Source organism: Ambystoma mexicanum, chromosome 1p (genome assembly GCF_040938575.1).
Source record: "Ambystoma mexicanum isolate Mex_15411 chromosome 1p, UKY_AmexF1_1, whole genome shotgun sequence".
Lineage (NCBI taxonomy): Eukaryota > Metazoa > Chordata > Amphibia > Caudata > Ambystomatidae > Ambystoma > Ambystoma mexicanum.
Genome location: NC_090921.1, coordinates 695,432,086 through 695,445,906, shown reverse-complemented (window position 1 = coordinate 695,445,906; position 13,821 = coordinate 695,432,086). Strand labels below are relative to the sequence as shown.

General features: G+C 43.8%; 1 protein-coding gene across 2 annotated transcripts in view; it reads left to right on the top strand.

Moving 5' to 3' along the window:
• SYT11 (synaptotagmin 11) overlaps window positions 1–6,583 on the top strand; it is a 236,104-nt gene extending 229,521 nt beyond the window's left edge. For both annotated transcript variants that reach the window (XM_069649939.1, XM_069649932.1), the window contains exon 4: window positions 2,728–6,583. In XM_069649939.1, coding sequence (XP_069506040.1) covers window positions 2,728–3,038 — 311 coding nt within the window. In that variant the 3' untranslated portion in view covers window positions 3,039–6,583. The remainder of the gene's footprint in view (window positions 1–2,727) is intronic.
• The last annotated feature ends 7,238 nt before the right edge of the window (window positions 6,584–13,821 follow it).

Genomic DNA, 13,821 nt, shown 5'->3' with positions numbered 1-13,821 from the left:
TTCAGTAGACCATGACAAGTGCTAGATAACAGCAGCGAAACAAACTAAATAAAACCCATGGGATTGCTAAACAAAAGAAATGCACTAAGGGACTTGGTCACGGATAACAGTGGCGAAACCAAGGAAGAACAGAATACACCACCTCCCACATTCCCCGCCCCCCAGTAATGCCCCACAACTAGAGAGATCGGTGAAGAGTATGCCACCAATCAACAGACAGACCCATGGAAAGACACCCCACGCTCAATTCATGCAAACGGGTAACGCAGTAAATCGAAGCATCACCCTATCAATTGCTCACCCACATAACTAGGGTCGCCCAGTAGATCACCACTTCCTCAAATTTATTATGTCAGCTGTGCACCCATTTAGCAGTCAACAGCACAGCCGGCCAAACACAACTGCCCCGACTAATCCCTGCCAAGTAACTAGGAAAACACTGGGTACAAGCACCCCCTGCCCTAAATCCTATGTGGAAGTCGAGAATGGGCTAAGGTACCATCGAGTGGCCACCAAAGACTCACTTTGAATCGATTGTGTCCTCCCACGTATTCCTCATCTTTGATATATCTGAGTCTGCTTGCCACTTGCTTCATAATTGTTTTTTTTTATAAGGTTGCGCATCATATCGCGTTGAGTCTTGGTCTTCGGCTCCGTAGCATCCCTTGTGACGTTAACGCAGGTATATGAAACATGTGCGCTGACCTTTACCAGATCCGTTTTTTTACGCCTTGCTGTATGCTTTGGAGCTATTCACCTCAGCAAAATTTGGATTGTGTTCATTTTTCAATCACGTCGATTCGATACTCCTTCAACATGTCCTTGACACCGAAGACAGGTTTCAAACGGTGTGCAGATTGTGGGGCAAAAATGTCCATGACAGAACCTCACTGCGTATGTCTGTGGGGTTTTGGGACAAGCCAACAGATGGATGACTGTGGCTCATTTCAATCCATGACTGTCAAGGCCTTACAGGAAATGAAGGGGAAACTTGATGCAGATAAGTCCTCTCGCAAATTTGGCAAAGCTTTCCTCCATAACATTAACAAAAGAACATTCTTGGCACCCACCCCTAAGAAAAACTGCTTTGGGAGTCTATCGAAGTTGAGGAATACGTGGGAGGACACAATCCATTCGAAGAACACGTTACTTACCTGTGATAATGTTCTTTCAATTGGATGTTCCTCCCACGTATTCCTCATCGTCCTCCGATCCGTCTCCTCTTGTTTGCCTAGAATTTCTGTGTCCAACACCTTCGTTTCCTTGCAACTTCAAGATTGCTACAACACAGCATGCAAATTAAAGAGGAAAGAACTAGAACTGTGGTAATGGTCAGCGCACGTGCTTCATATACCATCATCGATGTCATGAGGGATGCTATGGAGGGCGTTGAAGACCAAGACTCGATACTGCATATGCTCGACCGTATGAGGAAAACAAATTCCAAAGCAAGCTGCAAGCAGACTTGGATATATCAAAGATGGGCAATACGCGGGAGGAACATCCAGTTGAAAGAGTGTTAACACCGGTAAGTAACTTGTTCTTCAGAGGCACTGTCAAGCTAACCGGTGTACTAATCAATTCCCCCTTCCTGCTCCCCCAACATAACCAACGCCACGATACACGACCAAGGGCTAGACACACTACACTTAGACACATTGAGAACTAATGTAATCCTCGAATTCAATCACCTCTCTGACTCTGGAAGTAAACTTAGAGGGAACTTACCCTTACACCTAGTCCATTGACACTACACAAATGCCCACCAACACGACAAAATACTGAACAGTAATCTGCGTCTATCGACCCTCTTATGGATAAAACTAACCAGTGCGCATGACTGCAACCTCAATCTAACCTCATATGACCCAACACAAACACTAGCACACATCTGAGGCACTGAGTCCTACCCATATGGTTAAAAAAAGCAGGACCTCTCCCACACGCAAGAAAACGCACACAGACGCCAGTTCCTCCTGGTTTTGAACCTTATTATCCCTAACACACCTTGCCCTCTTCTCTTGCAGAGCCATGTGAGCGTCTAGAGACTACCTTCGGGTGGTAGCAGTGCGCTGTATAAATCTGCATAACATAACATAAAGTGCCTGACTCAGTTCCTCCCTCACCGTCACTCACTCCCAGGTTCACTCACTATAATTTAGTCACTCAGCCACAATACATTTGTTCCCACATTCATTGTCCCACTCACTTAGTCCCTAATTCTGTCACTGATTGCCTCGCTTAGTCGCCTTCCTCACACTCTTTCAATTTAAAAAACGGCAATAGACTTTTGAAGAAACATCAGCCAACCACTGATTCACCATGGTCATTCAATCTCTTCACAAACCCTTCTTGCTCAATTTCTCACATGCCAGATACCATATATCCAAGTAGAAACTAGTCCTTTACCCCATCTTCCTGATATACCTAAATGCCCTACAACAGCGCTACCTCCACCCACTGGATTCACTTTGTTTTTTGTATTTTTCCTCACCCCTCCTTTTTGCCACCACAGACCCAGGTTTGGTTATCCCGGGCATGAACCCAATATGCATTCTGGACAAGTCTCTGCAAAAGGACACTGCCATGGTGGCGGTAGTTGGCGAAACATAAATGTCTATTTACTTACTTAGCACTTCCTTAGTCTTTCAGTGTCTCACTCTTTTGGCATGTCTTTGGATCTGTGTCATTGGTCTTTTTTTTTTTCTCCCCATTCTTCCATGGCAGACCCATACGTGAAAGTGAATGTCTACTACGGCCGCAAGCGTATTGCCAAGAAGAAGACGCATGTGAAGAAGTGCACGCTGAACCCGGTCTTCAATGAGTCCTTCATCTATGACATCCCGACTGAGCTACTGCCAGATATAAGCATCGAGTTCCTGGTCATCGACTTCGACCGCACCACCAAGAATGAAGTCGTGGGCCGGCTGATCCTGGGTGCGCACAGCGTTACGGCTGGTGGTGTGGAACATTGGCGGGAGGTGTGTGACCACCCTCGCAAGCTGGTGGCAAAGTGGCACAGCCTCAGTGAATATTAGAGAGGGGAAAGGGAGCGAAGGGATCCAGGGTGGGTTTGGGGACAAGAGAGCACCTGTGGCCTTCTTGTATAAGAGACTTAAACCTTGTTTTAGCGGTGGGGGAATACTTTAAGATGCTGGTCCTCTAATAATGTGATTCTGCAGGGGCACTAACGGTCCAAAAGGCATCATTTTAAATAATTGAAAGAGCAAAAAAAATAACACAGACTTATATATACTAACAGTATAATCTTGTTATTGCATGCTGATCTACAAAGTGAGGATTTGTATATACTACCAATGTCAAATTACCAGTTTTCACAATTCTTTGTCACTAGCTTAGTTTGCATTCCTGGGGTATCCTTTTCAACAGCATTGACCTCAACCAAGACTCCACCGATGCATTGCTTAACATTATTCGAATGACGGCTCAGGTCTGGAAATATGGTCTCCCTGTGCCATAACATGAGGGGCGTATGGTCAGCATATTGTCCTACACCCTGCTGATGGCACCTTCTGCACAGCTGTTTTCAATGCTTCTCCACTCAAACCTAGGCCCGAAGTCTGCTTATCCAGCTTAACTCTCCCCTACTGCCATTCTGTGCTAATTTGACACCTGGGATTTCTCATCTGGCACCTGGTGCGTCACCAGTTTATGCTCTATCATTGCTCATAGTGTAGATTGGGTTAAATAGTGAGGGGGAGGAGATGGGAGATGCTTAACATTTTTTAGATGGCTTTGAAAGTTCAAAAGGGAGCGTTAGCTTCTATCATTACCTGCTGAAGCAGATGAGGTGGCGCCAGCGGCATCACAATGGTTGGCATGGAGAAACCCCAGGAAACTGGTTTGTCAATAATCCAGTGCTGGAAATGGAGAAAATGTACTCTGCGAACCCCTAACCTCCCACCCCCGTCTTGTTTTTTTGGGCGGGGGAGTGGTCAAAGTGATGTGGGTTGGCTGAGGTGTGGAGCCTCAGCTCAGATCGAGCAGCACCCAACCTCCACAAGAAACCAAATCCAGTGAAGCGGGTGGGCACCTCCTAGAGAGAATGATTGGAGATTTGCATAAACATCAAAGAGCTGTTTGCTATCACGAAAATGACCACAGAAGTTTATATATGAAATATTTGTGATAGTGGTTCAAGCATGGAACCCTTTCTAAGCAAGTAATGCTAACCGGGCTCTTTGCTCATGTCATTTGTCACAACAATCGGCCTTACAGTAAAATGTCTGTTAACCACAAGCCATATATACTGATTTGGACAGTGCTAGCTTATGGATGCGAGACTTGGGCTCTTCCGTGTGCGCGGAGGATATCTCGTTTCTCTAAGCGCTACAAAGTTTATAAATGAATCACTCAGTCCTACTTACCGTGAGTCTCCCGCAGCACAAGGATGCCTCCAGAGTAAGAACATGCACTCAGGAGAAATTGCTTGGGCTGCTTATAGGTGACACATTTTGGAGATTGAGCCCAGGGGGTTGAATCTCGAATGGTGCTCTGGCAAGACCCATTTTGCAGAAGCTGCACTATGTCTTGTTCTGCCCCATATCCTCCCCTGCAAAAACAGCATCTGAAAGGCCATTCGGGGGCACGGCAGAATCACATCACTGACTCTGCCCCAGCACTACCACCTGCGTGAGCTGGTCCTGATAATGACTCCAACCCAGCCCTACTTTCTTTCTTGGGCACCAACCTATCCCCTCGCTCTTCACATGTGAGTCAACACTGCATGTTGTCCATAAACACAATGGGGAGGTTGTATTGTTTTTCGGGATAGGGAAAATAGGCGCTGACTCTTTTAAGACTCATTATTAGCCATAAAATGGCTATATTTGCACCATTACGTATATCTGTTAAATATAGAAGTAGTAAAACAATATCTCTTGCAGAGTTTGAGCTAGTGTTACATCTGAGTTGTTAGGCTACAGTTTTGTGAGCACAAGTCTACATCTGCAGACGCATCAAGGAACCTCACGGCTGGTAGCTGTCCCCCAAGCTAAGTGCTAGTTCGAGACAACTTCTTGTCTGTGCAACTTGAAAATACAAACCAAGGGCCCCGAAATACAGAATGAATTTATTAAACTGCCATATAGCACTATTAACAAGTAGTCAGATCACTGTTCAGTGCAGGGTGAGGTGGTAGGATCAAGTACTAAAGATAAAAGTATAATTTTCATAGGGCTGAAAACTGTGCACACATTTGGGAATCAAAAATGTATTTATGTTGGTGTATTATTGAGTGCTACAAGTTACCTTGCAGACACTCCAGCATGCTCATTCAGAACGTGGGTGTGGTAGAGAAGGGAGTTAGTTCTCTGGTCTGTTGTCCCTGGTAACATTCTGATCGCTCAAAGGGTATATCACCAGCAAGTGAACAGCAGAAAGTTTGCCAGTTGGCAAGTCTGGTCCCTCAACGAGGCAGTCCCAGTCCGATTAGATACAGGATGAAGCTGCCATAATTTGTCTATGTGCAAAAGTGGAGCCCTTATAAATGGCTAACTGGCAGTGCTAGGTGTACTGGAAACCGAATTGCTCCTAGGTGTAGCCCATCCGAAGGAGATGCCTTGCGTTTGACTCTCCCATCATTTCTTTTATACTCCTAGTCTTCATGAGAGCTGCAGCAATGATGCGCTCAAACTCTGACTGTGTCGGACATGCTGAGGAAATATTTTAAAATATTGATCCTATATAAAGCGCATGAAACAAACTAAATTGCCTCTTGACAATTAAACGCACAGTATCATTAGTATACAACTCATTGATAATCCGGTTCACCTTTGAACAATAATCAGCAACTCGTTCATTAAGTCACTGATTATCTTCCCTTCAACTCATATGGTATTTGCCAAGAGGCTTTCACACACACACATACTATACTCTGCCTGTTCTTTCCTAGAAATGCATAGATAGTTACTGCGAAATATGGCAGACGGCTCAGGTAGGCCTAGCCGTTAACAATATGTGTAAGATTCTCCTTGGAGGTAAACAATGATTAAATAAGGGACAACCTTGCATCCGCGCCAGCATTCAGATCCCCGGTAAAGCCTCAAAGCTAGACCACGTTGTACTCTAATCATCCAAGAGTGGAAAGCAACTAAGTGGGAGATAGCGTAAGAGATTCTGCACCTCAGTTAGCTTGCCAGATGTTTTTCTTTTTTTTACTATGATTTCCATGCTCCTTTTAGCATTGACTGCCAGCTGGAGCTCGTGGGAGTTTTAGTCTAAAATATCTGGAAAGCCAAAACCTGCAGACCTCTGTTCCAGGGCAACGGTTGAAATAGGGTGGTTGTTTGGAACCATCACGCTCAAGTTTTCCTGGTGCGATGAAGACGTTAAACGTGGATGAAGGACTGGAATCTCATACTCTTCCCACCCATTCCTTGCTCCACACTGACTGCCAACTGGAAATAAAGAGGCTCGATGGAAGTGTACATACATCTGTGTTTCTATGTTAAGATTTTCATGATATTGTTTACAGTGTTCTGTGTGAAGTGGCATGAAGCCCTCCTTAAAGGGCAAAGCCCACCTTAAACCTGTGTAAATAAATAAAGAAATAAACCAGTCATTGAATGTGAGAAGGTTCTGACTGACCACAGTTCACAAATTGTTCTTGACTTGTATGCATGTAGGAATGTTGGCAAAATGTGGTCTCTCATTAGGGAGGTAATCGCAGTATACACGTTTACAATGCACATATTCCTTCCTTGCCTCTCTCCTGTTGTCTCCCTTCTTTTCCAGCTCCCTCCTTTCCTTTATTAGTATTATTAGAGTATATATTGAGTGCAGATGTAGCTCCAGGAAGCAACCAAACGCTTTACTAGTCCTAGGGGGCAAGTACACAGCGGGGGAAGCAGATCACAAGTTCAAGGGAATGGGGTGCTACTCACTGGGGAGAACTGGCAATTCAACAGCAAATGATCTACCAGCAACCAGGGGAGGAAACTGCAGAGCAGATTGCCCAATCTCAGGTTAGGTGGGTAGTGGAATGTGTGTGGACCTAGGTGTTAAGAGTCCTTGAAGATGAGTGTTGTGGGCTCTTTCCTGAAATACAGAAGTGAGGGGGAGAGTCTGGTGCTGTTGGGGAAAAGGTTCCAGTGTCTTGGGGAGATGACAGAGCAGGCATATCTTCTGTTTCTCTCCTTACTGTACCAGCAGAGTTCAAGTCTGCCTGTGTCCTCCTTCTGGTGGATCGTAGGGCTCTGGAGCTGCTAAACTTCCCAGCAAGGTAGCTTGTGGATTTGAGGGTGATGGACTTGTACAGGAAGCATTTTTTTTTTTTAGGGTTATACATGCTTGCAGTAGTAGCCAGTGCAGTGCAGTTCAATCAGTGGTTGAATTTGCAGAGCTGTGTCCTACATACTGGAATACAACTCAGAGGTGCCATGGTGGTAACTGGAAGGTCTTCCGGAAGGCAATTCTCACCATCCAGCTGAAGGAAGACCAATGCTTGGACAGCAGATCTGAAGTTGTTTGCTTGGGTGATTTGTTTGATTTTTCTCGGGAAGTTAAGTTGGTGTTAAGCTGTTTGTGTCTATTGCCTTCATGGTAGCTGTTTCCATACTGCATCTGGGCCTGAAGCCAGATTTTTAGGACTGAAGATGGATTCTGGTGTAGGAAGAGGTGTGACTTCTCCTTTCTTAAGGAACTTACCTAGGAAGGGAAGATGGATGATGGGGCTGTAGTTGCTGAGGTTGTCTGGGTCCAGTGTTGGTATTTTTAAGAAGTGGGAGTTTCTGTCCTATCTTGAGGGTTGAGGGGAGGGAGCCTTGAGTGAAGGAACTGTTGATTACCAGGCAAGGTAGAATTGTGAATTGCTTCAGTCAATATGGTTTTAAGTATGGTAGCAGGGAAGATGTTGATAGTGTATGATGTGGCCTTGAGATATGCTAGGTTGGCAGCTATTATTCTCTGGTGAGTGTTTTGAAAGTTGTTCAGGCAGTGGTGGCTTTGTGAAATGGGATGTGTGGTCAGTTGTGGAATTGGTGTCTATGCGCAGACTGATAATACTCATCTGGTTAATGATGAAAGAAAGAGTTGATGGCGATTTCTATTTCAATGGAGTGCGGTACTGGGGTGTCGGAAAGAGGGTTGATGCAATGCTTGATGGCATTCAAGAGGTCTTTACTATGGTATTATAATGTAGTTGGCCTTGGCAGTGGTGACCAGTTGTTCCTTGAGCAAGCCGAGATCAAATGCACTACACCATTGTCTCCAAGTCTTTTCTTGTTTTCTGACCATTCCTTTGTTGATGTTGAGTTCTTGAGTTTACCAAGGTGCAAAAGGTTAAGGCGTGAGGGTATGTTGTTTCACTCGGGCATGGTGGTTGATGTTGGTTGTGAGGGTGGTGTTGAATTCTTGGAGAAGTCAGTCGCAGTCCTGCTTCGTCAGGTAGGTGCAGTCTTCCATGATCGCTTCCACTTGGAAATCCTTCAATGATCTGAAGGCTTGTTTTCTGGGTTTACCGATAGATCTGCTTGATTGGGGTGGTTTGACTCCCATCAAAGGGAATTGCTATATGGTCTGACCAGTCTAGCAGGATTGGAGCGATGTGACAGAGGGAGGTGGTGTTGATGATATCAAGGACATTTGCTTTCTGTGGTTTGTCTTTCATGAGCTGTGACTTTGAGTGCCTAGAAGGCAGTGGAGACCTTCCTTCATTGACTTGGGTTTTGGGTTGCCAGGGATGTTAAAGACACTGAGGAAGTTGTTCTTGCCTTGCATGACAGACATGGTGGTGACTAAGTCTGTGAAGTCTCTTCATCTCACCTCTTCTTTCCTCTTGCACCTGAATCCTTCGGAGACGGTTCAATGTGCCATAATCAGGCAAAGAATCATCATGATAAATGGTTCCCTAATTCCATCTCTTCTGGTCCCCCTCAGCAATTTGAAGCAATCTTGCAGTGATTCAAGCAGTATAATGCAACAAACTTATAACATGTCAACCCTTTGTTTTGATGCTAGTGAACATGTCTTGGGAGACTAGCTCAGGGGCAGTGCGCTCGCCTTGGAAGCAAAACGACGCAGAGCAACGCAGGTTTGACCCCAGGTCTGCGTTTCTAAACCTCTGGGTATTAAGCACGTTATAAATAATCAATTACAATTTACATTTGCCCATCAGGGTCATTCAACTACCATACAGTTGCACTTGGTTCTGGGAACTTGATTTGTTACTGACCTACACAGTAAACTAGCCATACTGGCCTGCCCGCTCTTTTGATAGTTATGTCAGTGATTTCAAACTGTCTTATATCAAGTGCAAGTAGTTCACTAGGTCTAGTTCCTGTTATTGGATTCATGTTTACAAGTATGTAGTCCTGAATTTAGAAGGGCTAAGCAATCCTAAAGATACTTGCTTACAGATAAACTACTCACACCTTACATAGGACCGCTTGAGATTTCTGCACATGAGTGTGTTCTTTTTTCCAAGGAGGATCCACTTTGTTGTGCAATCCTTATATTATTACCATCACAAATGTACTCTCAGCACGCTGTGCTCTCCTTACAGCAGAGGTCTTGTTTCATTTTTCTTCTTAAACAATTTTCTATTTTGCAAACTGCAGCTCATATGAACTTGACCACTGCATAACAAGTTTGCAGAAGAGATACAGATTAACAAAGGCAACACAATTAAGGGTAACATAAACCAAGCAATACAACTCTAAAAAGCACAAAATAAAATTGTACAGAAAGGTGGTTCAGATATTAATTTGGTGGATTGGAACAGATAAGCGTTCATTGACCTTCCCAGTTTCTCTTGGAATTGGGTTCACTTTGGAGGTGCAAAGGGAGGGTATTCCAGAGTGTACAGCCTTTAAACTTTAATAATCTGCATGCACATTTTCTGGATGGTGACCAGCAAGTTCTGGCAGGCTAATCTTTCAGTCACACCTGCTGCTAAATTCAAGTTACCATTTCACTGGGCAATGTGTTCTGATCACAAAGCACTGTTCAGTGTTTGATTTCCAGTATGTGCAGAGACTTCAAAGCTGAGGAGATTTGATCAATGACTTGGGAGGACAACTTGCTTTGTTTGCCACGTAGATGTGATCTACCTATTTATTAAGTGAATTTGGTGTTTAATTGGCTGCCAGTGCAGTACCTTTAGTATCCAGGAAGATGAGATTTGGTAATTTATTAAATCAATTCAAAGTGTCATTGGCAGTGACTTCATAGCCATGAAGGTGTGATCTGAGTTTGGAGCGTGAAAAAAGGCAAATGGCATGTTGTTGGGCTTTCTGTGGGTTAAGAGCAGAGCAATCCATGCCCAAGGAGCAGAATCCATGCAAGAAAAATATCTCCATCTACAAACCAAACAGAACGTTGAGGTCCAGCAATGACATTGGCCTCAAAGCAATGTTCAAAGTTGAAATTTGGTGGATCAACATTCTCTTGCATCTCAACAAAACTCATTCCCCAAGTAAATATGAACAACACCTACAGTTCTGAAAATTACTAAAAACATGACTCTTTAACTCGCTCAGCTAAATAGGAAACACAATCAAAGAGAAACCACCAACCACATCACAAAGAAAAACGCCCAAAACCAACCGAAACCGGGATACACCAATGAAATGAAGCATTTGAATGCAAACCACCATACAAGGATATGAACCTAGCCAAACAAACATAACCCTCGCAGAGAAGCGCACAGACCAATCTCCTCACTAACCCTACTAAAAACATTCCATTTATACTACATACTCTCAAGCACCAAGCAGAACACATGTATACCTTTACCACAGCAGACACTAGAAACCCCTACAATCTGCAAACACCCTGCAACACCCAACTCAACCCAACGCATTACAGAAACACACACGACCCCATATACACTCATGCACCAAAATACAGTCAAACCCATACCAACTAAAAGCAAACCCAGCACACAGTGACCAGACAGAACTGATGCTACCAACAGCACAACAAAGCTCTCTTGCACTCTCCCTCTCACTAACTAGCCCACTTTCCTTTTCAGATCCACCAGAGTGCTTGGAGACCATGAAAATGGCAGCGGTGCACAGTATAAATCACAATAACATTAAGTGTCTTTGGTAGCCGAATCCTTACAGTCGTCTAAGCAGGGCATTACCAATACAAGGACAGGCATAGTAGTAAAAATGGTCCTGAGGATCAGCCAATTCTAACCATTGCCTGCTCCAGTCTGATCTGCAGATTTCTGAAACAAATGTCTATATATACACTGATGGAGATGGTAACAGGAGGAAGATTATGGGCCTCATTACGAGTCTGGCGGTAAAACTGCCTGGTTACCGCCGGACTCGTATTACCATTCCGCCTCTGTGACTCTGGAAATACCAGGGCATTACGACCCTGGTGTCCCGGGAATTCCGGAGGCGGAATTTGGTAAGTCCCCATTCCCATTGAGTCTGATACGACTCAATGGTCATGGGGAAGTGGAAACGCCGGCACCATCTTGTGATGGTGCTGGTGTTTCCACGTCCGCCTGCAGGCGGGAGGTGCTCAACCCGCCAGGTCAGACCTGGCAGGAAGATCACCTCCCGCCTGCAGGACTCTGGATCAGGCGGTCAGGAATTAACAGTGGCGGTGGGTTTACCGCCACTGTTAATTCCGGACCACCCAACCTGTAATGAGGCCCTATGTCTTATTGGTATTTTTAGTCACGTTGAAATCCAGTGTCGTTCGCTGACCCCTAGCAGCTGAATACAGCACAGCAGAAGCATTTTTCAGTGTCTGCTTTCAAATTGTACATTTGATTCTGGTTTGTTAAATAATTTCTGTCTCTGCAGGGCATAGGTTTAAATAATCCTCTGTCACCTCATACTCGATGGACACTAGGGAATGCTTCGATCACTGCATATCTTCATAAGTGGAGATATGTATATTACACACACACAAGTGTCACACACATGCAAGATGCCAAGCTGGCCAGTCAGATCACCCAGTGGCTCCACATCAAGAGTAAATAACACAAGGGACAAGATAACTCCTTTTGGCATCCTATATTGCATGAGGCAGATTCAGATGACCCAACTCAAGGTGGAAGATTTTATCAGTGCTAGAACTGGACAGTCCCCAGTAAAATGAAAGTGAGGTGAAGGTCAACAATGGAAAGTGTTTCACCAATGTGGGGCTCATTTTCCATTTAGCCGTAACGTGATTGCAAGGCGTAAAAGCTCTAAGGCTTTAACGTCGTTCAAGTACGCCACGTGTCATCTTCAATTATTTGTATGGCGGAAAGGAGGGGCAGAATGCAACTTCCGTTTCCGCCACTCTAGTCCTCTTTGCCATACAAATGCTCCAGCATCTACACTGGCATGGATTTTCATGCTGCCACAAATGCTGGCATTCACTGTGGGGACCGCCTGCTTTATGCACCAGCAAAAAGCAGGTGGACCCTGTATTAGGTACGGGAGCTATTATAGTCTATTGTTTTCTAATAAGATATGTCAGGTTTGCTCCCCGACTACCTCTAGTATACCTCTTTTCCCTCTAAGTGTGTATAGGACCCTGTAGGGATCCATTGTACGCTCCCCGGGAGCATGCGCAATGACAATTATACATCAATAACCTATAATTCACTGAAACATGAAAATCAAAGGTGTTGCAAATGAAGTGAGAAGAGAAAATGAGGACAGCTATGATGCAACAAAAAAAACAAGTGTACATCGGATATGTGGAGTAGTGGTAAATTGTATTCCGTAAATTCCACATCCTCTGCAGGTACTGTGAATGTGGGATGGGGTAGCTGTCATGTCAAACATGAGAAAATATGGAGGAAAGCACAGATATAACTGGGAGTATGATGGAGCGCAGAATAGGGGTTGCTAGATGCAGCACAGATGATAAGATCAGCGGCCTATTGGCGTCTTGTTGTCAATATGGGTGGGTGAAAGGAGAGGGGATAGAAATTAATTGTTTCACTGTGTGTTATGTGAAATTGTTATACTTTTTTTTTTAATTTTATTTTTTTAAAAAATCATAGGGATATTGAAGGTTATTGGCCGCTGGTCTCGGAAGTGGCCCCTCTCTATTATGTCATGTATTTTATATACCATTCTGCGTCACAGTCCTGTAGTCTGTCTACGTTTTGTTAAATAAAGTTTACAAAAGAAAATACGGAATAAAAAATGGGCAAAACAATACACACTTTAAAAAAGTAGTGATACATTGGCAGAGTTCTGTCTAGTAGGAACTTGTTTATTGTTGCTCCCTGATTTGCAGATGGAACGTAAAGTAAAACACATCTTCATGTGAATCATTAAAAAAAGTATAACATTTTTATTGTTATGAATTATGTACAAGGACATGACACGAGTTAAACCATTCTCCACAACCACATATTCGGCATAATATGCACCTTCCCACATATCGTCCCTGGTTATCAGAACACAGTGCAGTACCTCTCTCCCCCCTTCATGGTTGGGTCGTTTACGTGAATCCGACACTGCAAATAGATACAAATTGCAATACAGCATGCAAATTTTAAATGCAATAAAACATGCACATTTTAAAATGCGTGTTTACTTTTGTAAACTTAGTGTGTCTGGTATGAGAATTACTTTCCCATTTCATAAAATCCTTTTACTCCTAACTTTCAAAAGTCAGGAGTAAAATAACCCCATTTATATATCTTATCTGCAGCCCCGTGTTTTTTTAAGTTGGAGTAATCCTCTTTCAAAGTGTAAATGTATCCTATCTATAGATATCGATTTCTCAAAATAAGCTTCAATCAACATGTTTCAACCATCTTGATCCACTTGAAATGGATTTCCTCAAGACAAACATTTGCAATGTTTTATATGGTGCTTGCAGTATCTTTTA